Genomic DNA, 23154 nt, shown 5'->3' on the forward strand with positions numbered 1-23154 from the left:
AATGTAAAATTAGAGAGATTAGAGCGCGCACAGAGGCTTTCAGACAGTCGTTCTTCCCGCGAACCATACGCGACTGGAACAGGAAAGGGAGGTAATGACAGTGGCACGTAAAGTGCCCTCCGCCACACACCGTTGGCTGGCTTGCGGAGTATAAATGTAGATGTAGATGTAGATGAATCTGCGCTGGCAGCAATAAACTGTGACCAACTCCCCAGAGTCGGAGCCTGTGTCTGCCCCTGAAGCTCGAAAGGCATATCAAGAGAGTTCAATGACTGAACCCACACCAAAGAATAAGAAAAATTATCCAGTGTTTTTGTCGGTCGAATAATCAATTGTCTGACATGGTGTGTGGAAAGCTAGCTTTGTCACTATGTAGAACAATGTAACATTTTTTCTGATTTCATCAATGACTTGTGACAAACAAATTATTTTAACAATATTAAATTTTGAAATGGTAGTAATGTTATACTTTGATTGTACCCTCTAGTGATCATTTGTAAAAACTTAAATGGCGACACCAAAACAAATCATTCTGGAGTGAGAATTGTGTGTTACCATTCTTTCTATTTCCATTGGTGAAGTTATTACAGTGGAATTTTACACAGATGATTTCTTTGGTGCTCAAGAAGGTGTGTGTGTGTGTGTGTGTGTGTGTGTGTGTGTGTGTGGTTGTGTGTGTGTGTGTGTGTGTGTGTGTGTGGAAATGACCATATAATGCAGTGAAAGGTGGACAATAAAAACTTTTTTTTGGTTAATTTAAATGATGGTCCACAAATGCTAGAAACTTTTTAAACAATCTAACAAACATCAACAACTTTTATTTCATTCTATGCAATATTTCGGTCTTAAGTAAATTTATAGTGTTGTGCAACACTGACAAAAAATCTTTACAGTAACACAGTCTATTAAAGCCTGTTCAATCAAACTGTCATAGAGAGTACATTTTCTTAATGATGGCAAGCTGCAGGGACTGATACCTGAGAGGAGAAAGAGAAAAATAGGTCATACAGACATATGGTCAGAATGGCATTCCAGGGGAGATGCACCTGATTGAAGGTGTAAGTGTAGGTGCAGGTTTCTGTGGTTGAAAGCACACATCAGAACACACCAGGCTAGTGGGAATTCAGCTTCTACTAGTGTTTTAATGCCACACACTGTCCATGAGAACAGAGCACTCACACAATGATACTAGTGTGTTCTCATGACCTTTTTTGCTTTTTACCCTCTCATAGATTGTTGTCTCATTTTTTCTCCATTTCATGGAAGAACCCTCCACAGGTGAGCATGACTGGCATAAGGTGAGAAAATGTACTATTGTACTGAGAATAAACCAAGAAACTGATAGTTGCAGAAAGTCACAGAGCAGTTTCAGGAACTTTTGAGGGGTTAAATTAAATTAGATGAGGAGTAACCAGAAAATTTGATTTTTGCCACCTCTGTCATGACCAGGGCGAGTGGTTGGTGGAAGTGACTTAGTAGCACTTAGAAGCCAGTAGTTCAGCACCCTTGACATGTGAGCAGAGGGGCAGGGAGTGTTTGTCTGGCTTCAGGCTGATGTGTAGTCAAGAAAACATCATTGATTAAACACACATCTCATTAGTGAAAACACTACACAATTAAAGAAATGCTCTGGGTCGGAAAAGCCCTTCTGGGGATTTTCTAAAGGCAGCAGTTGAAGAAGTGCTGAAATAAGCAGGTGGCTGCAGCTTCCAGTAGTCTATGGTGACAGCTACTGAACAGGAATGCTGACACGAGGTCGTGTGTTTGGCAACTGGACTCAGCTTCTCAACTGAAGACAGTTCACACTAGAAGGCATGGAATCCTGCTGTAGAGGAAAACTGCTCTCAGCAGTATTGTTTGACCTTGCACAGCATGCCCACAGATAAAGGTGACTGTGTGGCCATCGGTCCCAATCTCTAACAGTAGTTCTACAGGGCAGGAGGTTGACAGTGACTGGCAGTATACCCCAAGGTGGCCCACTGGCTGGAAGACATCAAGTCCCCAACATTGGACTTGGAGCTAGCAGTGGCCTGCAGTCAGTGGAAGCCAAGTGGTGGCAGCTTGTAAAATGGCTCTGAGCACTATGGGACTTAACATCTATGGTCATCAGTCCCTTAGAACTTAGAACTACTTAAACCTAACTAACCTAAGGACAGCACACAACACTCAGTCATCACGAGGCAGAAAAAATCCCTGACCCCGCCGGGAATCGAACCCGGGAACCCGGGCGTGGGAAGCGAGAACGCTACCACACGACCACGAGCTGCGGACGGTGGCAGCTTGTAGATTCATGTCAACCTGTAGAATGACGTGGATTTCTAGACGCTTGTGGTTGCCACACTGCATGCCTCTATCTAAAAATGAGGGGTACTGATACAAGTTTGGCACCTACTTTTTTTTTTTTACCAAGGCATCAATTCCTGTCATATAATCCAAACAGAGCCTATAGCTTGGGCATGACGTAATCAGGCCACTATGTTGTAGTGGCAGCTATCTTTCTGCTGTGTCATCATTGACACTGGTCCATAGGCTGACCTGGCAATGTGGTAATCACCTGAAATCATGGTGACAGTTTTTATCACATTAGTGGGCAATTCATGACCTAATTGTGTTTGCTTGGCTCCAGTCTGACTCACTTCCATGGTTGTGTTGTCATTTTATCAGTCACTCCAAAAAATAGAGCTGGCACTGCTCTTTGACAGATCCAGTCACGGCACCTCAGCTCATGGTAATTTTGCAAAAACTCTACATACATCCTATAAATCACTTATTGTGTACAGTACATTCATCTTTTCCCTCACAATAATAATGAGGTTACTACAAGGTTCATTTGCTGCGTACTTAACCTAAAACGCATTCCCATGTTCAACTCATTGGGTTTTTTCCTTTTCACACATGACCATGATTTCATCAAATTACTACTTAAAAACTAGCAAAGCAATATTACCAGTCTTTACTCTCGACTCTACCCCTAAAAACTACTTATCAATAAATAGATTTACTCACTAAGCTTCTTATGCTAATCAGGCAGTGCCTAAACCCAATTTCACTTTACTATTCCTTATGGGCTGTGGGTAATCAAGTCCAATGCCTGTAGCTGTAAGTTTGCTTACTGTCCTCATTTTGCTTCCATAAACATTCTCAGACGATCCTTCACTAGCAAATTAAAAAATTGTGCTGGTAAACTATTTCCCTCTAAACAAATTTCCTTAACATATTGCCTTTCCACAGTAAATCCGTCTATTAAGTTCATCTCTTATATTCATCATTTCCTCCTGTCCATCTGGTGGCTTCTTTACTTGTTGCTTTGATACATCTCAGAACTTTGTCTATGCAACTGTACCTATCCTTACATTTTCCCAGAAACAACTATGCTCACCACAGAAGGTACTACCACATATAATATACTGACAGACAGTTGCACTTATTTCCCCTCACTGTAGTACTGATTACCATTGGTGACAGCTTCCCCTAGCTGAAACAGTGTTACCCCAAGTTTTGCCATGCTTTACCTCCAGTGTGTACTATTTTCTAAGTGTCATCACCTAAGCCCGGATTTGTATGCAAAATCAAATGGCAAAATATGCTTGCAAATATGCACTAAAATTCATGAAATATGCGAAAAGAACATTAAAAATAAAAATGGTTTGATTAAAAAATATAGTCATCAGTTCATCACAAATTAATTATTTGTACTTAGTTACTGTAGAAAAGTATTGCACTGCTTTAATCTAAATCTTAATGGGTTACAGTCTTTGGTTCCTTTTACCCAGCATTAGGCCAGTGTGGAACATTCCCCGGCCTTTCCATTATTCTTCTTCAATGACTGTTTTGTTCTAGTCCAGATTCCTCCTCCTTAAACTGGTCTTTATTGAGCCAATCCAGCTTGCTCTAGGTCTCCCTCTTGTCCTCAAACTTGGCCTCCATCATTTTTGGTACTCTTCCTTTCCAATTCTCCTTACATGTCCAAACCATTGCAACTTCTTGTTCTCCTCTCTTCTGTTCATTGTCCAGGTATCCTATGGATACGTCAGCATGGGTATGAAGTACGTCTTGCATGAGCATTTCCTTACACTTCGTTGGCACCTCTCTTCTCCAAACCAAGCCCCTCACACACCGCTGAAATGCATTCCTCTGTCGTACTCTTGCTAACTTCTGCCTCCATGCTTGCATTCTCCATTATCAACTTCCTACACATTTAAAGTCATCCAATTTCAATATCCTGTCCCTTGCCTTCCTGTCTCCTCTGATTATCAGCCATCTTGCTTCCCTCCACACTCTGTTTCATTCCATATTCTGTTTTTTTTTTTTTTTTAAAGATGTCTATTTGTTCTTTTACAGCTTTACTGTTGGTTCCTCACACCACAATGCCAATGACAACCACTTCTCACTTCCTCTATGAGCTTCTTTTGTCTCTTTCACTATTCCATCCATAACCATTATAAAATGTAATGGTGACAACACACTTCCTTGTCTCAACCCTGTAACATCCTAAATGAATCAGTTGGGACTGGGCACATGCTTTCGACACTGCTTGAAGAATTTCGGTTGTTTTGTTTTCCAACTTCCTTTCTCTCCAGAGTTTCCCATATCTTTCCTCTGGGGACTGACCTTCACCAAGTCAAGCAACGTCATCACCACATCTTTTTCACACTCCCAACGTCACTCCATGAACTGTTAATCTACCACGTTGTACGCCATACCACTACTCTTCTGACCGATTGTCCACTCCCCACCCCACCACAAATCACATTTCCGTCAATTATTTCTGCTACTTGTGATACCACTGTGATCCTTGAGTAGTTATAACACACTTTTCTGTCTCCTTTCTTGAACACCAAAATCATTATTCCCTTTCCCCATACATTTCTGAGTCCAAGTGAATCTTAGCAACCTCTACATCCTAGCAGGTCCAGCTACCTTTATCATCTACACATTTGTTTCATAAATCCCAGGTTCCCTTCCCCATTTTCATTCTTCTAAGCACTAGTTCTACTTCTAACATTGTTTTCTCCTCTTTCACACCCAGACCCCCCTGCCAGACCTCTGTTCCATTCTCAGAGCTGTTTCTCACATATGGTAGTTTGTAAAAGTACTCTTTCCATATTATTTCCTCTGGCTGCATTATTAGCTCCCCATTGTCCCCTTTCCTTCCTCTTACTCCTCGTAATTCCTTACAGCATCCTTTTGCCGAATTCCTCCCAGCTTTTCCTCTTTTCTTTTGTTCTTCTGTGTGTGTGTGTGTGTGTGTGTGTGTGTGTGTGTGCACACGATTGGCGCTCAACAGCGAGGTCATCAGTGCCCTTACACTTATGAAAACAAACGAATGTGGAGATGAACTAAAAGTGTTGTACACACATGCACTCATCAAAATGACAACACAATAATTCTGTATCACTTGCAATCTCACATGCACTAAAACCAATTAGGAGGGAAGAGAGCTAATCAAGAAATTAAAACACAGAGAAAACAAAACACAGAAGAACTAAAAGCAAATCACAGGGAAATGTGACTTTCTGACCACTTACAAAAAAACTAAGGTGAGCCAGCCACCCTTTGACACATTAAGAACATCTCCTTAAAATCTTGTTAAAAAACACTGGATAATTCACAAAACTTTAAAACCCTAAAAACATTCGTTTGATCATTACATAAAATAGATGGCAGATCCGCCAGCAAATCTGCTGCAGCCTGCTGGTCAGCAAATAAAATGCACTCCAATAAAACGTGGCGCACCGTGATTGTGCATGCCACAAGCACCACACATCTTAGGTCCTCTCGCCGGAGTAAGAATCCATGTGTCATAGGGCTGTGGCCTATGTGAAGATGAGTAAGAAGGACCTCATACCACCAATGTGGCTGGATGGAAGCACTCCACAGTCCAGTTGTGAGCTTGATGAAATGGAGCTTGTTATCAGTCACTGCCAGCCACTTGTCTTCCCACCGACATGCGACTTTGTACCTCAACAGCAAGGTGATAGCATGCAGGGGGATAGCACACCAAAATACCAGAGGATCACAATACATCTCCTTGGCTGCTCGATCCGCCCTTTCATTCCCCGCAATTCCAATATGCCCAGGTACACCTCCTTCCCCAGTCATCGTAGTTGTAGGAGAGCATTCTGGTCATTCTGGGTTACTGTACCTTCTGGGTACAAAAAGTTGGAGAGAGTAAAGGGTGCTCAGATAATCTGAGCAGACGAGAAATCTAACACCTGGAGAACATCTCATCTGCTCCAGTGTTCGCAAGATCGCATGTAATTCTGCATTGAAGACGGTAAATTCTGGAGGCAGTCTGACCTTGAGGACATGATCTGGGAAATTACAGAGCAACCAACTGAGACCTCCTGCTTAGATAAAAACAACTACACAGTCATGGTACTCACATAAAATATCAAAGAATATTGCCTTGAAAATGGAAGCAAGAGTGCTATCTCTCCTATACTGCACCAAATCTAAAATCATTCTGGGTCTCTCCAGTAACCAGGGCGGCAGATGGTTAAAACCCTGGATTTGGGGTCGCACTGGCTCCACACCGAGTGACTCCAGCACATGCTGCGTGTGGATCCCAAATGGCATCGTGGCTCGAGGACGGTTGGAAAGAAGGCGTTCCAGAGGTGGGCGAGCAACAGTATGGAGTGCTGGTGAAGTTGGAGCTGCAAGGAACTTACATGCCCGACACACCATGAGGAGCTGGCGCCAGATGGTAAATGGTGGTTCCCCCATCTCAGCACAGATGCTAGGTATGGGACTGGTCCGATAAGCACCCGTGGCCAGCCGAATCCCCTCCTTGATGGACAGTTTCAATCATCCGCAAGTAAGAGGGCCTCGCTGACCCATACACTGTGCAACCACAGTCCAGCCGCAAATGCACAGAAGACCGATAAAACTGAAGGAGACGTGCCCTGTCTGCTGCCCAAGACCTGTGGCTAAGGCACTTGATGATGTTCAGTGCCTTTAGGGTTCTGGTTTTCAGGTCTCGCAGGTGTGGTAACCATAAAATTTGGAGTAAAAAATGAGGCCCAGAAACCACACTGTCTCTCTAAAGTGTAGTGTGGTGTCCCTCATATTCAAGGCAGGCAAATTATAAAGACAACGAGAACGATTAAAATGAACACACACTTATCTGCAGAAAACTGGAAATCCATCTTTGCAGCCCACTCCTCTAACCTCTGAACTGTAAATTGCAACTGACAGCTCACCGTTGCAACACCAGAGGAGGAACAGAAAACAACAAAATCATCTACAAATAAGGACCACTGTACAGGACTCCTTATCGTAGATGTGGTACTGTTGATGGCTATGGCAAATAGGGTAACGCTTAAAACACTGCCCTGAGAACACCATTCTTCTGCTTAAATTGATCAGACAGTGTGTCACCAACTTGGGTCCTAAAAAACCGCTGAGTCATGAATGACCCTATGAAGATGAGGTGGTGGCCACGAAAGCCCCATTGATGCAGTTGTGTGAGAATACAGTGTCTCCGAGGAGTATCGTATGCCTTACTTATGTCGAAGAATAACAACCAAACCAGACGATGGTTAACCATTTGCTCCAGGGTCTTTCCTACACAGCTTGTTAAGGTGATACTCTGATAACTACTGGGATATGCACAGTCCTCTCCTAGTTTGAGGAGAGAGATCAGAATTGCCTCCCTCCATGAGTTGGGGGAGCTGCATGTCTGGATATTGATTAAAGCATTCGAGGAGGATTTCCTTTGATGCCACTGGCAAATGTCGAAGCATGCAGTACTGGATTTGGTCGTGACAGGGTGCAGTGTCATAGATCTCTTTTCTTCTGCTATCACTTTCTTATTATTTCTTTTTACTTTCCTGCCATTTCCTTTTACTTTCTTCTTGATTATTCCTGTTCCATTCACGACATGCTTTCTTCTTTTCTTTTACAGTTTCCTTTACCTGTTCCTACTCCTTCACCCTTCCATGCATTGTGTCACATGTTCTTTGCAGAGCTTACAAATGCCTCTTTTATATGCAATAGAGTATAGTATACTGTAAACACACCCTGCTGTCCACTGCAGCTGTTGCAATAGATGAGAAATGTCATCCTGAGGTTTTCCACAGTGAAATGCTGGTACCGCGCAACGCGGAATTTGAATCCCCACAGATGTCATGGACGTCGAAGACCACTAGAGGTCTCTGCACCATCGCACCGTAAGCTGTGGCAGAGCGTGCGTCCTGGCCCGCATTTAGTGTGAGGGTGCCACAGTGGAACATGTGGTTCCAGCGGCCAATAGCGGCACCCCCGATAGAGTATTTAAGTGCCTGCCTCTCGCTCAGCCAGCGAGTCTAATCATTGCGTGAGTCTCGACACATCGTCTTGACAACAGAGAGAGTGTTTATTGTTCTTTGTTTTCATTACTAGTGGAAATCTTGGATTCATTTGGTTGTCTCTGTCACTCTGTAGCTTCTTGTGTGTTGTCATCACACGATCTCTCTCCATCGTCCGTTGTTTCATGTCCATCCTTTCCATTCGTTCGTTTGTTCACGGGCCGCTCTCCGTTTGGTCCCGCCACGCTTTCTCGGCCACCCCATGACCGGAACGGTCGCATTCTCAGCAGGTTACAACAGAAACTACTATTACTACTGTCACTGAAGGAGGTTTTGTAGCATGAAAAAGAGCTCTGTAGATCACAAGATGTCACGGGTACATGAAACTCAAAATCTCTCCTTCAGCGAGTTTTTCTTGCATTTCGCACGTTTCCTCGGCTGGGCGTTTTGCAATTTCACAAACTGTTTTACAACTTGCATTTTTAACAAGAACTGCATTAAACTCATCAAAAGCAAATTCTGCAACTCTGTGTGTTTCAAAGATCAAAGCTAGCTATACGTTATTCACCATGGACAATGACTGCTGCAATGAATTGTTCTTAACCTACAGTTCCTTTATGATTTCTGGTAGCACAATGAAAAGTGACTACATATCTACAGCAAATTATTTTCTATATTACCTGAGTTTTAAGACTCCTGAGATCTGTACAGAAGCTGCATCTTCCAGATCTAAAGTGTCCAAATTCTTTTTTTCAGTTCTCTGAAATGTTTAGCATCCTAACCTAAGGCATCTAACTACAAACCCCATCGTGCTAGAATAGGCTGTGGATGTAATGATAATTTTGGAGCCAATTGTGTGAAAACTGAAACTAGCAATTTCTCTAATGAAAATTTTCTTGACATTGGAACAGGACTGTCAATTTCCGGATATTGTGATCTCGCCTTTTCTGGAACGTGGCATAGCCCTTAGGCTAAACAGGTCAAACGTATTAGTTTCTGGGTAAAGAACTTTACAGTGCATTTGCTCCTTTTACATTGTATGGAGCAGCATCTGTAAGAAATAACAGTATATTGTCGTATCTTATACCATTTGGCCACAAGAAAGCTACGGAATCATTAAAAAAATTTGCAGTTGTAGAATGGTTTACTTTTTTAAATATTTGAATGTTTAAGAGTTCAGTTTCAATTCCAGATTTCACTTCACTTCACTGACAACTGCATTGCGTACATAATGGCCTGCAGCAACTGTGGTCTTGTCTATTGAAAGCCAAATGTTTTCACATTTTAACGCATCCCGAATATCATGGCACACACATTTTACTGAGGACAGTTTCATCAAGCACTTGTTAGTGAAATTTTTAACTAAGTTTTACCATAAATAAATTTATTTTCCACAGAGCAATGTTTGCACTTATGATTACTGAACGTAATTTCTTGGCAAATGAGTCACATGAACCTTCCAGATCATCGACCTGTCCCCTAAATGACATACTTGCAAATTTTTGAGGTAAAGCAGATTTTCTGGTTGCATTTTGTTTGTAGTTCACAGTGTTCAGATGTGTACTACTTGGAACTTTTTGTCAGAAACAATACTTCACTCACATAATAAACTAAATCTAAATAATATTTGTCCCTCATCACTAAAATTATAGCTCCCAAACTCTGAAACACATTTACTTAAAGAAACAAAGTATTACTCTACATTCTTGCTTTTGAAGAACTGTGATTGCAACTGCAAGTAAATGCATGCAACACATACAGCAGATGTGATCTTATATTATACCTCAGATGATTCACCATCACACTACAGGGCACACATACAGAAAAGGGGAAAAAAGCTCCAGATTTCCCAGTTGAAAAGAAGCTATAGCCCGGGTAAAAGTAGAGTTTTTCATATCAAGTGACTATATACTTCCCCTTGGAGCTGTAAATCTTATTAATCCATTGAATGGTAAGGATTTTATATATTGTCATAGAACTTCCTGGCACTTTAGGAAATGAAACCCAGCAAACGACAATGCATTTTGGAATGATGTGCGGCAACATGAACACTGCATATTTATGAAAGGATAAAAATTCCCCCAAATACAGCAAGGCAGCTTCCAAAGCACTGAAATCGAGATTTCGCCTGTGCGATGCACTTTTGTCAGCCAATCATAGTTTGTGTCAAGTAATTTTGATAGGGAGTGACAGAATATATTCAAAGCATAGGACACACGATGTAGTCGGCCAACAACAACAACATAAAAAAAATAAAAAATAAATTAAAAATACTGAAGGTGCCATTGACAGGATCCTAACAGCACAGCTTAAACTGCAGCAGCTGAATATTTCTGACAAGCACGATTACAAATTTCACTGCTGTGCAATTAACATTTCGTGGGTTACCTGGCTGAATACACCTTGACTTTTCCACAGGAAAGACAATAACGTGTGAAATCGTTCAAGAACTTACCTTGCACTTTGTTTTGAAGAGTAATTACACTTTTGCTATTGTTGTTGCTTAATTTGTAATCTATGAAAGAACTAGAATAAATATGGAAACCAGAGTTGAAGCTTTGTCTTCTTTAGTATGTGTTGCCCTTTAAGATATAGTAATCTACCACAAACAAGCCAGTAAAATTTTAAATAATGGCATAAATAGCAGGTCTTCTGGGTCCAAAATTTTTCTTATCAGCTGGTCCTCAGAGTGTTAAGTTTTGAATGAGAATCATACACTCAGTGATTTAAGAAATTCATCACGCATCCTCACATATAACTCATCTTGCACAGAAGGAAATTTACTTACAATACTTTCACAAGACCTGTTAAAAACATAAATAGTTGTGACGTCATGCTCATCAAAACCAGTCTGTTGTTACAAAGTATTGCATAGTCTTTGTCCCAAACCCTTTGACTCATTTTGCTGTGGGCAGATGCTTATGAGTGCACTGCGATTTGTTGTTATATGGCATATTTTCTTTACACTGAAAGTAGCATTTTGGTGTTACTCCCCTGTTTATGTCTTACTGCTGCAGTATTATTCTGCAGTATCTGACTGTAGTAACAATCTTTGTTCAGACTATAAGTTCTCACCAGTCAGAAATACAAAAATTTAACTGAAAATCAAGTCAATGAAAAAGTCCTAGAATTCCCAGGGCACATACATCCTGCACTATGAATGAGGGAAACCTCAGCATCTGTTGTAACATGGCTAAACAATTATCTCATATGATGAAATCTTATAACTACAGCCACAAGCTGTCATTTCAAGAAAATGAAGTATTACACATGTCAACCAAGTAGAATTTTAAATACTTTACTTTATGTTTTTTGATAAAATATTAATTGATTATGAATGATAACTTTGATTTTGGCTAGAAAATGGGGAATATGCCATTACTTGTAAATTCTAATAAATATGCATGCAAAATCAATTTTCCCCAAAATATGAAGTTTAAAACTGCACTTGTGATCTCATAAAGGAGACTGTTAATGCGTACTTTTAGAGCATTCAAAAAATATATGCATTTTGCATGCATATATGCACCTTGGCGAACCTCTCGATTCTCAGGCACAGTCTCCAAAAAGGATTTAGCCTTGTTGACTCAAAACAAGTAGTTGCACTACAACATACACTTTACTTTTTTCCTCGTTTTTAACCAATCATTTGTCAAATTCTTTCTGCCTCTTCTCCACTTGCTCTGGACGCTTCCCTGTACAAAGCCACATTTTTCTCTGCAACATTTACTTTCACAACTATACCTGCTTGGTCTGCTTTCAGAGCCACTATTTCCTTTTGCAAAATTTTCCCCAGATTAGCTCCCTATGTTACTGCCAACGACATGATTGATCCTCTCTCATTCATTCACACAAAACAAAATCAACGTGGACACTTAAAAGTAATACTATCATGACTTTTCTTACTGTAACTTAAAACTTTCTGCCTGAGTGGATATTCATAATTACAACTTCCCCTTATTCGTAACCAGACACACTGCCCTATTAACTGGCACAGTCTCACAAGGATCTGCTAACCTCCCATTTGGAAACAGCCAACAAATACAACAAACAACACCTACAGGAGAAACAAATCAAAATGATGAGGAGGTATGAAATGCTACACATGGTCAACACCTTTAAAACTTCTATACAGTGAGTAGCAACCTTTGCTCCTGAAAAGATGCATTGCCCATACTAACCAGGTGAAAACTAATACTAATATTTAAACATTCTCAGAAAGCAGTCCAAATTTACTTCATTGCATTCTGATAGTGCAAATTGCGGCTGGAGATGTGGTCCTGGATCCAGCTGCAAATGTCAATCCCATCTCTGAAACTACTTGTAATGGCCAGTATTGGACGGCCACTACAATAGGCGGTGGAACTGACTAGAGAGCATGAGGAACTGATAGTTCAGCACCCTGGGTGGGGTAGCAAGTGGTACTGTGAGCAGCTGCCTGCTTGCAGGATGAAGTGTTATCATGAAAAAAATCATTGATTAAACATGCATTTTATTAGTGAGCACACACCACAAGTAACAACTATCTATGGCAATGCCCTCCAAGGCATTTGCTCAAAAAGGCAGGTGTTTAACCACGAGTAATAGGCAGCCTGCAATGATACCAGCAACTCTGGGAACAGGTGCATGTGGCTGTGTGTGCACTGACTGGACTCAAGTTGCCACTCAGGACAGAGCATGTCCAAAGGCACAGAATCCCGCTGTGGACACCATTGAGGAAGACAGCTCTCTGAAGCAGTGCCTGCCCTTGCAGATGGAGGCATACAGCACTTGTGTGCCCATACAGGTGAAGGTGATTAAGCAGCTGTCCATCTCTGGCTTCGAACAGTAGTTCTCCAGGTAGGCTAGCAGCAACTGTAAGTAGTCCCCGAGGTGGCCCATTAGCTGGAAGGTGCTAAATCCACAACATAGCCAGCATTATGCCTGCAGTTAGTGGTCACATCTTGTGGAGGCAACTTTTAGATCCCTGATGACCAGCAGAATGATGTGGACCTCTTCTTAAAGCTTGCAGCTACCAGACCGAATGAACCTATCTACAAATGGGGGATATTTATGTGGGTTTGGTGCATCCTCTTTTTTTTTTTTTTTTTTTTTTTTTCCCGATCACATTGCAAGAACAGAGCTTATTGCTCGAGCGTGAAGTAATCAGGTCATTGCACCATAATATTTCTGTCTCTCAGCTGTGTTTCACCATCATTTCAATGCAGGTCCCTTGGCTGGTCTGGCTATGTAATAATCTCTTGATGATGTGGTGGCCGTTTCTGTCACATCAGCAGATAATCCCTGACCTACCTGTGTTTGGTCGGCTCTGGTTGGACCCACTTACAGGGTCTCTTGCATTAGCCGAGGACGTGTTGTCGTTTTAGTCACTTGTGCCAAAAAATGATAGTTGTGCTACAGCTCTAATTGGAGGACACACGACAGAATTCCAGCTACGGTTCGAATCAGAGGTAAGAGAGCACAGGATAGAATTCAGACAGAGGATAAACAAGGAGAACAAGCATGAAATATTATTGAAAGTAAATGTATGAAAGTCAGTTCAAATAGGAGTAACAAATCAAGCTCAAAGGACAAAGCAAGAATTTAAAACAATCCTAGAGTGGTCTACGCATACGCGTGCGAGTTCAAAATGAAGAAGCATAAACATTTTTTCTTAATGGACTGCACCCTATATCATTACTACTAAAAGGTACAGTAGTTAATGAAATAAAATGTATGATTAAATGGGGAATTAAATGGGGAATAAGAGAGAGATCACGAACACCTCGCAAAAAACATACCGTAGTAGTGACAAAGGGTAATAAGTACATCACAGAAAATGCTGGACACTGTGATTACAATGCACCAATCAGTTGGTATCACATGCCAGAGTAGGCACGTCTCTCACATGATCCTGCCCTCAGTACTCCACTGTGCCATTACATCTGAGTCAGAGAGAGAGAAGCACGTAAGTTTAGTGACCAGTTGAATGCGACACAAAAAAGTGCTCACGATAAAACAGCATGTGTTGATTGTTTAGTGCTATGCAAAGCACACTTCATGGAAAATATGTGCAGAACTGTTTGCACAAGAAATGGAAGTGTTTTGGTACAATCTCCAGCAAACTCTGCAATGCAGAAATCAGTGGCAACATAGCACAAAACAAAACCTGTAGTGAATAAAAACCTTAACTATCTGAAAGGATTTTCTGGACAAGTTTACTTTACTGTGTGTGTGTGTGTGTGTGTGTGTGTGTGTGTGTGTGTGTGTGTGTGTTTTTGTGAGTGCGCATGTGCACTGGGAGGGGGGGCGGGGGAGGGGGGAGTGCAAAATTTAATTTACCTTGCTTTTGAATCTATGACTGACTGGAAGTTTAATTCTTGTTCTTGATCATCCCAAACTTCATCATCCGTTTTTTCCAATGTTTGTGTTTTTTGGGCACATAATTTGCCGAAAATATCTTCCTGTTGATCAATGTCATCCTTCAACCTGGAACCAAAGTAAAATAAGACATACCAGCTTTCTTCAGTACAATTAATACTACTACTATTTCCTTTCTATGTACCTAATGCATGTAGCAGAATTGAGATCACAAAGTAATACTTTCAAATTAACTGAATTAAAACTAATTTTTAAATTAACATTTTTTGATCACCGTTAAAAATTTTGTTTCTGACTGAAGGCTCTAGGTCATGTTTAGTACTTCATAATCAAGCAAATATCTTCAAATTCTGTACAACAGCTTCAATAAATTCATGTTTAGCTACACATCCCATCACACACACACACACACACACACACACACACACACACACACACACACACACAAACACACACAAACAACCTGCCCTCTTCACTTGTCTTGCATTTTGTAACTCCCATCACTTTGTAGTATCAGTACCCAATTGCAACTTTTTACTTGTTATTTCAGAATTATACATTCAATTTATAAAATTATATTATAAGGTATTTTTACAGTTGACGAGACAGTGTGCTGGTGTTGCATAGGCAACACTGGACTAACAGCTGGGAAATGGGAAAGGCAGAAGCATATCAGTAACATTCACCTTCAAAACACACACATTTGCTGAAAAATCATACATAATGTAGTCAGTATAAATCATTAAAAGTAAATAGACTGCAACGAATTCCTTCCACCAGGCTGTTCTAATGCTGCCCTGTGAGACTCTGGGGCCCCTCGCCTCACCTGCAGGCAGACACAAGTACTGTAGGCCACCTGCCGAGCAGCTCTATTGTACACATTTTGCACTTGTGGTAAGACAATTGCCACCCATGCCAGCAACTCTCTGCTAGGGCAGTGCAATCATGTAGGCTTCAGCCCAGCTACATGAATGACTATGTATCAACAGTCTGTCAATACCTGTCCACCTGTACCCACAGGCAGCCAGCTGCTTGTAGGTGAGCAGTTGAGCCCAAACAGTATACCTCAGCTGAGCTACATATCCAATCAAAGATTCTACAGTAAACAACAATCCTTCTGTAAATAGCAACCTTGTTGCGCCATACAGAGCCCTAACGCATACTAGGTATGCTAAATGCTCTCAGAATGTTTTCCCTCCCTTTCTGTTACATCTATTCATCGTCTCTAAGAAGCAGTTCACACTAACTTGCAGGAGCTACTTCTGAAAGTTCGAAAAACTTGCAGAATCTGACTTTCTGGGGGTGCTTCCACATCAAATACGTGCTAAGTGCGCGCGACCTTGAACAGGACTTAGAACATTTCTGGTCGCACCGCCGCGTGTCTCTAGTTTTACATAGACCCGCAGTGCACTATAATTCACTTCTGTTGCGCAATATGACCTCAAACGCTGCGCGATGGGACTTTTTCATTAGTTATTCTTGGTGATTCGTGTTAGAATCTGTACTTAATGTTGTTATCTTAGAGCCTCAAAATGTTAAAAGCCTCAAAGTCCTTCTCAGACAGACACACAGCCGAAGGCAAAAGGTTCTGCAAGCTGTTTGTGGAAGTTTACTTGCCAGTGGACAAAGTCTTAAGTCCCTGAGGACTTGTATTGAAGAAAGTAGTCATTTGTTGATACATTTATCATTAAAGTATTTCTACCAGGCTCAGAGTAAGATTTAATGCACAGTACTGCTACACATGTGGAGAGCAAATTAGACCCTGATTTTCAGAGGCACTGCATCCTCTTTACAAATTCCTGTAACGGCAAGGAATTTCATTGGCAATGATGAAAGTGTTCTGAATGCTGTTTAAATCCAGCTAAATGATATCTCTATACCATAACATTATTGGGCAGTGCAACACTGGTAGCAAACAGTAGCAGTAATGTGGCCCAACTGGAACCCAAATAATGCTTTTCAATGAGGCACAGTGTGTACCACATACACAATAATTGGAGAGCGATCTGACAATTTTCTCTTTGAATATGTTCTGTGTGTGACCCTGTGAGGATCTGACAGAAAGAATCACATTACACATGTAAGGCTGCAGTTAATGGCACAGATGTGTGCAACAGGAAACACTGACACAGCACACACAAAGACACACAGCACACACAGTACAGATAAAGCACTACTACTCCAACTAATCATAGTGTTCCCTAACAGACTAAGTACGCAATATTGGGGCAATTTCTGGACTGAGCTTGTATCTTACAGGATGCAGTGCAACATGCCAGAAGTCTCATTTGACACAAGGTTGTTTCAAGGAATGCTGTGCTCATATACATTACACAGCATAGTCTTTGTATTCAGATGACTTCAATCCAATAAGCTTTAGCTTTAAAGTTTTGTAGCTAGGTATTAGTGATGATTTCCTTTGCTCTGTATACGTCATCCAAGTCAAGGCTTAAGAAGAACATCACCATTAACTTGTTGACACTTCTTGCTTGGCTCATAACTCTTTGTCTAGCTGTATTTTTCTCTTATTTCAGTTTCTTATTTTCTGATTCCTGAAGACATTTTCACCAGAGCTACCTGAAACCTTTTGCAGACCTAGAGAAACCTTCCTCCGCTCTAGTTTAATTCTCCCAGACAACAGTCTCCAATGGTTCTGCCTATTTTCTCTCTTACAAAAGACAGCACACTGTCTACAAATACTGCAATGTTACCACTGTATCTGAATCATTTATGAAATTTGATTCCCAAGAAGGTGAGCATTATGCAAAAGAGTACATTATTCTTATAATGCAACATTTTTAAGGTGAGTTGTAGAGTAGGAAAGTGATAATAGGAAACTGAAGCTGTGAGGAAAGACCATGAGTAGCAACCAGATAACTCAGCTGGTAACAGCCTGACATACAGTTTCGATCTCTCAGAAAGTTACGTATTTACAAAAAGTTCCTGAAACACACAGAATGACAGAGAATTTGACTGGAAGTGCAGTGTTCAATCCAATAAGACAGGAGAAGGTGAAGTATGACTGGTGGGCCATTTTTGATTATGAGCGAACATTTTAACCTACTTAATGAAGAAGGTAACCGTCTTTTTTTTTTTTTTTTTGCAGAGCTCCCTACTGGTTAAGTAAGAGAGATGTGAAAGAGATCTGGTGTGAGGCATTGGCACCATTCTCTCTGGCAAGAACACTTGACTTTAACCCCATAATGCCGAGTGGCGTGAATTCATCTCATACTAATGCAGTATTAATAACTGGAAGGCTAACTGCTTTTGAGTGCCATCGCTGTTAGCTGCTGGTTCTGCATGAAGCTACCAACGCTTCTCACAAGCGCTGCATCCATTTGAGTGTTTCCAATACTTCCAAAGCGCCACAATCTTTTATTTTTATCTTTCATCTAGATATTTATTCGGGCATTAGGGGGTTAATATTGACCAGGCATATACAGTAAATAATACAGTTAAATTCAGACAACACACGAACTTATCATTTAGTCACAAAAAATAAGATACATCCAAATAAGAACTAGTTTCAGAGGCGAAAAAATAATCATAATTTTCTCCATAATAGTTGGTTAACATCACACATATATTACCCAGGTGTGTAAAAAAGCAAATATCAGGCCTTTCATTTGTTTTACAAGTTAAACAACTAAACGCGGACTTCTTAAAGATTTTATCAGTTTTCCATCATCCTTTAGTTGCTTCAAAATTCATGGAGATGTATTCCATCTTTGCAACTAAATGAAAGGAAGTTTGTTTTTTAAACATACATGTTTTGCTTCTTTCGTTTCTGAATCATCATCTGTGGCCAGCAATACATGTTCATTTTATTTATAGAATAAATGCACTATAAAGTTGTTACAAATGTGTCACTGTAAACTGGGACAGCTTCACCAAGCACGGCAACTTTGCCACTTTTTGAATAAGATAATCTTTGGTGTCCTACCAAGTTCCTGGATCATGAATTTGAGGCTCCAATGCTTTCACTGCACAAGGCAACAATGAATGACAGATTTGGTGTACATTTTGAAATTATTTATTGCTTTCTGGTCTTTGTCAGCGCTTTTTCTTTCAGCTTGTGAACACACAGTTTCTGGTAGTCTACAAAAGTTTCTTGCCCTGCCCACTCATTCTAACGTAGGTGAAGTCTATTTCTTTTGTTCAATGCAATATATAATTACATTTCAGGATCACTTTTAGAAATAAAATTGTGTGGTGTATTTAGTATACTAATGTAACTTGGCAATGTTGCAGCAGGAAGCTCAGTATCAATGGGACAACTTTGTCAGCCTAGAATCTTGCCTTTCCTTACCTCTTTCATATTTTATTTTAATCAAGCATTTCTGGGTCTCTGTATATGTCGTTGAAATGCCAAGACTCTGTAGAACCAAACAGGGAGCACACAGGTATCATAATTATGACAGCACTATGCTACGGCTAGCTGTCTCTACAGTGATTAATAAGTAAATGAGCAATGGAAAAACAGCAAGAGACTTCAGTATTTCTCAAAGCACAACTGAAAAGTAAAGCAAAAAGTCTCCATTTAAAGAAACAAGGGTGCAGACTGCACTGAATAGTGGAAGATCCTCGAACAAGTCCTCATGTGGAGATTGGGGAATGCCTCTTGACACCCTTGATCTATGGCTCATTGTGAAAAATTCTTGGGGTCAATGGAGAAGCAGGTTTCACAATTCAAAAGTTGATTACCTGGTGATGACTGGTACCATTCTTTTGTGAAATGGCATAAAAAGATTTTCCTCACATAAGTACCAAATTTTTCCCTTGCTAAAGCTAGAGTTGAAACAGATCAGCTTTAATCATGCTAACTCATTTGAAAGACTCATTAGAAAGAACTATGACAAGACAAATTTGACTGATGACCCTCTACATCTGCAACTACACACATCTGTATGTCTCCATACGAGCCTTAATTTCTCGAATCTTATCTTCGTGGTCCCTATGCAAAATGTACGTTGGTGGCAGTACGATCAATCTGCAGTCAGCTTCAAATGCCGGTTCTCTATCTCAGTAGTGTTCTTCGAAATGGATGTCTTCTTCTCTCCTGGGATTCCCACCTATGCTCCTGAAGCATATCCCTAACACTTGCAAGCTGATCGAACCTACCACAACAAATCTAGCAGCTCACCTCTAAATCTGACCTGGTGAGGATCCCAAACATTCGAGCAGTGCTCAAGAATAGGTCGCACTAGTGTCCTATATGTGGTCTCCTTTACTACAGATGAACCACACTTTCCTAACATTCTCCCAATAAACCAAAGTTGACTATTTGGCTTCCCTAACACAATCCTCACATATTTGTTCCATTTCATATCGCTTCACAACGTTATGCCCAGATATTTAAATGATGTGACTATGTCAAGCAAGACACTACGAATGCTCTATCCAAACATTATGGGTTTGCTTTTCCTACTCATCTGCATAACTTATATTTTCCTACATTAAGAGTCAGCTACCATTCATTACACCTACTAGAAATTTTGTCTATGTGATCTTGTATCAACCTACAGTCACTTATCTCTGACATCTTCCTGTACACCACAGCATCATCACTGAACAACCGCAGATTGCTGCCCACTCTGTCTGCCAGATCTTTTATGTCTGTAGAAAATAGCAACGGTCCTATCACACTTCCTGGGACACTCCTGATACCCCTGTCTCCAATGAACATACTGAGTCTTCGAGCCAGTCACATATCTGGGAGCCTATTCCATATGCATGTACCTTTGTGAACAGTCTGCAATGACATACCGTGTTGAATGCTTTTCAGCAATCTAGAAATACGGAATCAGTCTGTTTCCCTTCATCCATAGCTCGCACTATATCATGTGAGAAAAGATCCAGCTGGGTTTCACACGAATGATGCTTTTTAAAGCCACACTGATTCGTACACGTGAGCTTTTTGGTACCTAGGAAATTTATTATTCTCAAAATCAGAAAACGCTCTAGAATTCTGCAGCAAACCAATGTTAAGGATACTGGTTTGTAATTTCGCAGGTGTGCTCTTTTACTTTCATTACATAGAGGAGTCACCCGCACTTTTGTCCAGCCACTTGGCACTTTGTGCTGGTCGAGAGATTTGCAGTAAGTGCCAAACTAAGTAAGGGACGAATGATGTAGAGCACTCTTGCAAAAAAATAAATAAATAAATAAATAAAAATAAATGTGTGTATATATATATATATATATATATATATATATATATATATATATATATATATATATATATATATATATATATATATCATAGGGGATGCAAGAATCCAGAAATAGTTATAAATTCTTGCAAAGCAAGTGTTTCTTTAATGTTTGCAGCTTTGGGATCAGGAGAGCTGCTTCATCCTTTCATGATTTATTGTCAAAGTTATGGGGCACATGGATTTTAGGAGGAGCGAAAGCTACAAAATCTGGCAATACGGCAAGTGGATGGTTTGTGCTCTGCATTTTGAAAAGTGGTTTTTCCATGCTGTTGTTGAGCTGAGGTGGCTCTTATCTTGGCGGTATGGTATTCCACTGGTATCACTAACTACTTAGGTTGCCAATATCAATTCAATCGTGTGTTATGAGCTAAGATCTTTGGTTGAGGTGTGGGTGTTGGTGGTTTGGCAGAGTCTGAAGAGTCAATCGGTTGGAAGGTGCATGGCTGGCAAGTTGTGGTTTTTGGGGGACTCCAGCTGTCCAGTGCAGGTCTTGAGAAGCCACAAAAGGTTAACTTCATTGGGGGGGCAAGACTGGACAGCTCACTTAAACGGTGGAACCAGTAGTTGGCTCTATTTGGTGAATTTAAAGAGTTCAGGAGGTTAAGGCATTTTTAGCAAGCGCTAGGTTCTTCCTCATTATACGTCCGAAGCTATTCATTTAAAACTTGCACTTTTATTACTACTTCTCAGTGGGTTAGTTTTTCTTTTATGATGAGAATGCTGAACTTAGAAGATTCGAATTTTGTGTGTAACTTTCTGTAACGGTTTCATTGCAAGTCTCTTTGCATTAAAGCTTGTAATACTAATGTGTAAATTGTTTCCAAGGTCTCTAACTACTTTTTTGGTAATTTTTTTTAGTGATTTCCACTGATATTAATGCAGTTGGCAAAGTTGCCCAGTTTGCCAGGTAGCTCTGCCAAAAGTGTTTTCATTTCTTTATTTAAATATATAAATACATAAGTATATCTAAAAAGTAAGATGATGAGACTTACCAAACAAAAGCGCTGGCAGGTCGACACACACACACACACACACACACACACACACACACACACACACACAGAGAGAGAGAGAGAGAGAGAGAGAGAGAGAGAGAGAGATACACATACATAAGTAAGTTGTCATATCCACATATTATGAAATTAGACATCAAGATTCGTGTTTTAGAATGATTGTCCCAGTTTATGGTACTATATTAAGTTTTCTCTTGTACGCTTTTTTATCAGGTTAGAAACAACTGTTGCAGCATAAGTTTCATGTGATTAAATTATCATTTGTTGTTACTTGTGACCTTTGATGATGATAATCCAAGTGTATCGTGCTGGAGAGCCGACAATTTTTCAACCACATTTATTTCAACACTTCATTTTTCCCTTTTCATTGTGTATCAAATGTGGGTAGCCATCTGTTGTGTGTATTTTGCAGATACTGCATGAAGTGATGCTATGCCCGGGTAACACATGCCCGCATTCAAAAAACACTATACAGGAGTTGGGTTGGGAAGTCATTCCACTCCCACCTCAATCACATGATCTTTAGCCCTCTGATTCTAACCTTTTTCGCTCTCTATCAAATAATCGACAAAGTACTACTTTTCGAATGCACTTTGGACATGGCTCAATGAGTTCTTCACCTCAAAACCATGTGATTTCCACAGTTGCGGAACTGAAAAGTTACTCTACATAAGCAGAAGGTTGTAAATAGTGAAGGAGAAGATATATTATTGACGACTCAATCTATGTTATGTGTATCTGTTGTGTTCATTAAACTTATGGAAATATGTTACAAATTTATGCACTAAGCCAATATAATGAAACACCATCTTAACCAGTGAACAGCTGCTCATTACAATTTCTTTAAAAAAAGTTATCACACTTCAGTAGTTAAGGTCTCAGATCAGATACTATCTAGCACAAACTCATCAAGGTACAAGACCTTTCAAATGCTGTATAATTTAATCATCTCTGAGATCCTGCGCACGCACACACACACACACACACACACACACACACACACACACACACACACAGCGAGAGAGAGAGAGAGAGAGAGAGAGAGAGAGAAAACTTACTGGTTTGCATCCTCAATTGCAGCAAATTCATCATCCTGGAAACTGTAATTTTCAATGAATTGTGAAGCCACCTGTGGTATCTCATAATCAGGAAAAGTCTGAAAAAGCAATACTTGCTTAATTCAATGTAATTAAAAGGAATACAATGAAAAGCAAAGAAAAAATTGAAGTACTATCTCTCAGTTACTTACAAATTCAAGTCCTACTATGTACCAAAATA

The 23154-nt window shown here is 40.3% G+C and overlaps 1 protein-coding gene across 5 annotated transcripts in view; it reads right to left on the reverse strand.

Annotated features, from left to right (window-relative positions):
- Window positions 1-23154, reverse strand: part of LOC126091904 (serine/threonine-protein phosphatase 6 regulatory subunit 3) — a 183393-nt gene that overhangs the window by 33992 nt on the left and 126247 nt on the right. For all 5 annotated transcript variants that reach the window (XM_049907219.1, XM_049907236.1, XM_049907245.1 and 2 more), the window contains 2 exons: window positions 22935-23032; window positions 14610-14756 (listed from right to left, as the gene is read on the reverse strand). In XM_049907219.1, coding sequence (XP_049763176.1) covers window positions 14610-14756; window positions 22935-23032 — 245 coding nt within the window. The remainder of the gene's footprint in view (window positions 1-14609; window positions 14757-22934; window positions 23033-23154) is intronic.

This window comes from Schistocerca cancellata, chromosome 1 (assembly GCF_023864275.1).
Source record: "Schistocerca cancellata isolate TAMUIC-IGC-003103 chromosome 1, iqSchCanc2.1, whole genome shotgun sequence".
Taxonomy (NCBI): Eukaryota; Metazoa; Arthropoda; class Insecta; order Orthoptera; family Acrididae; genus Schistocerca; species Schistocerca cancellata.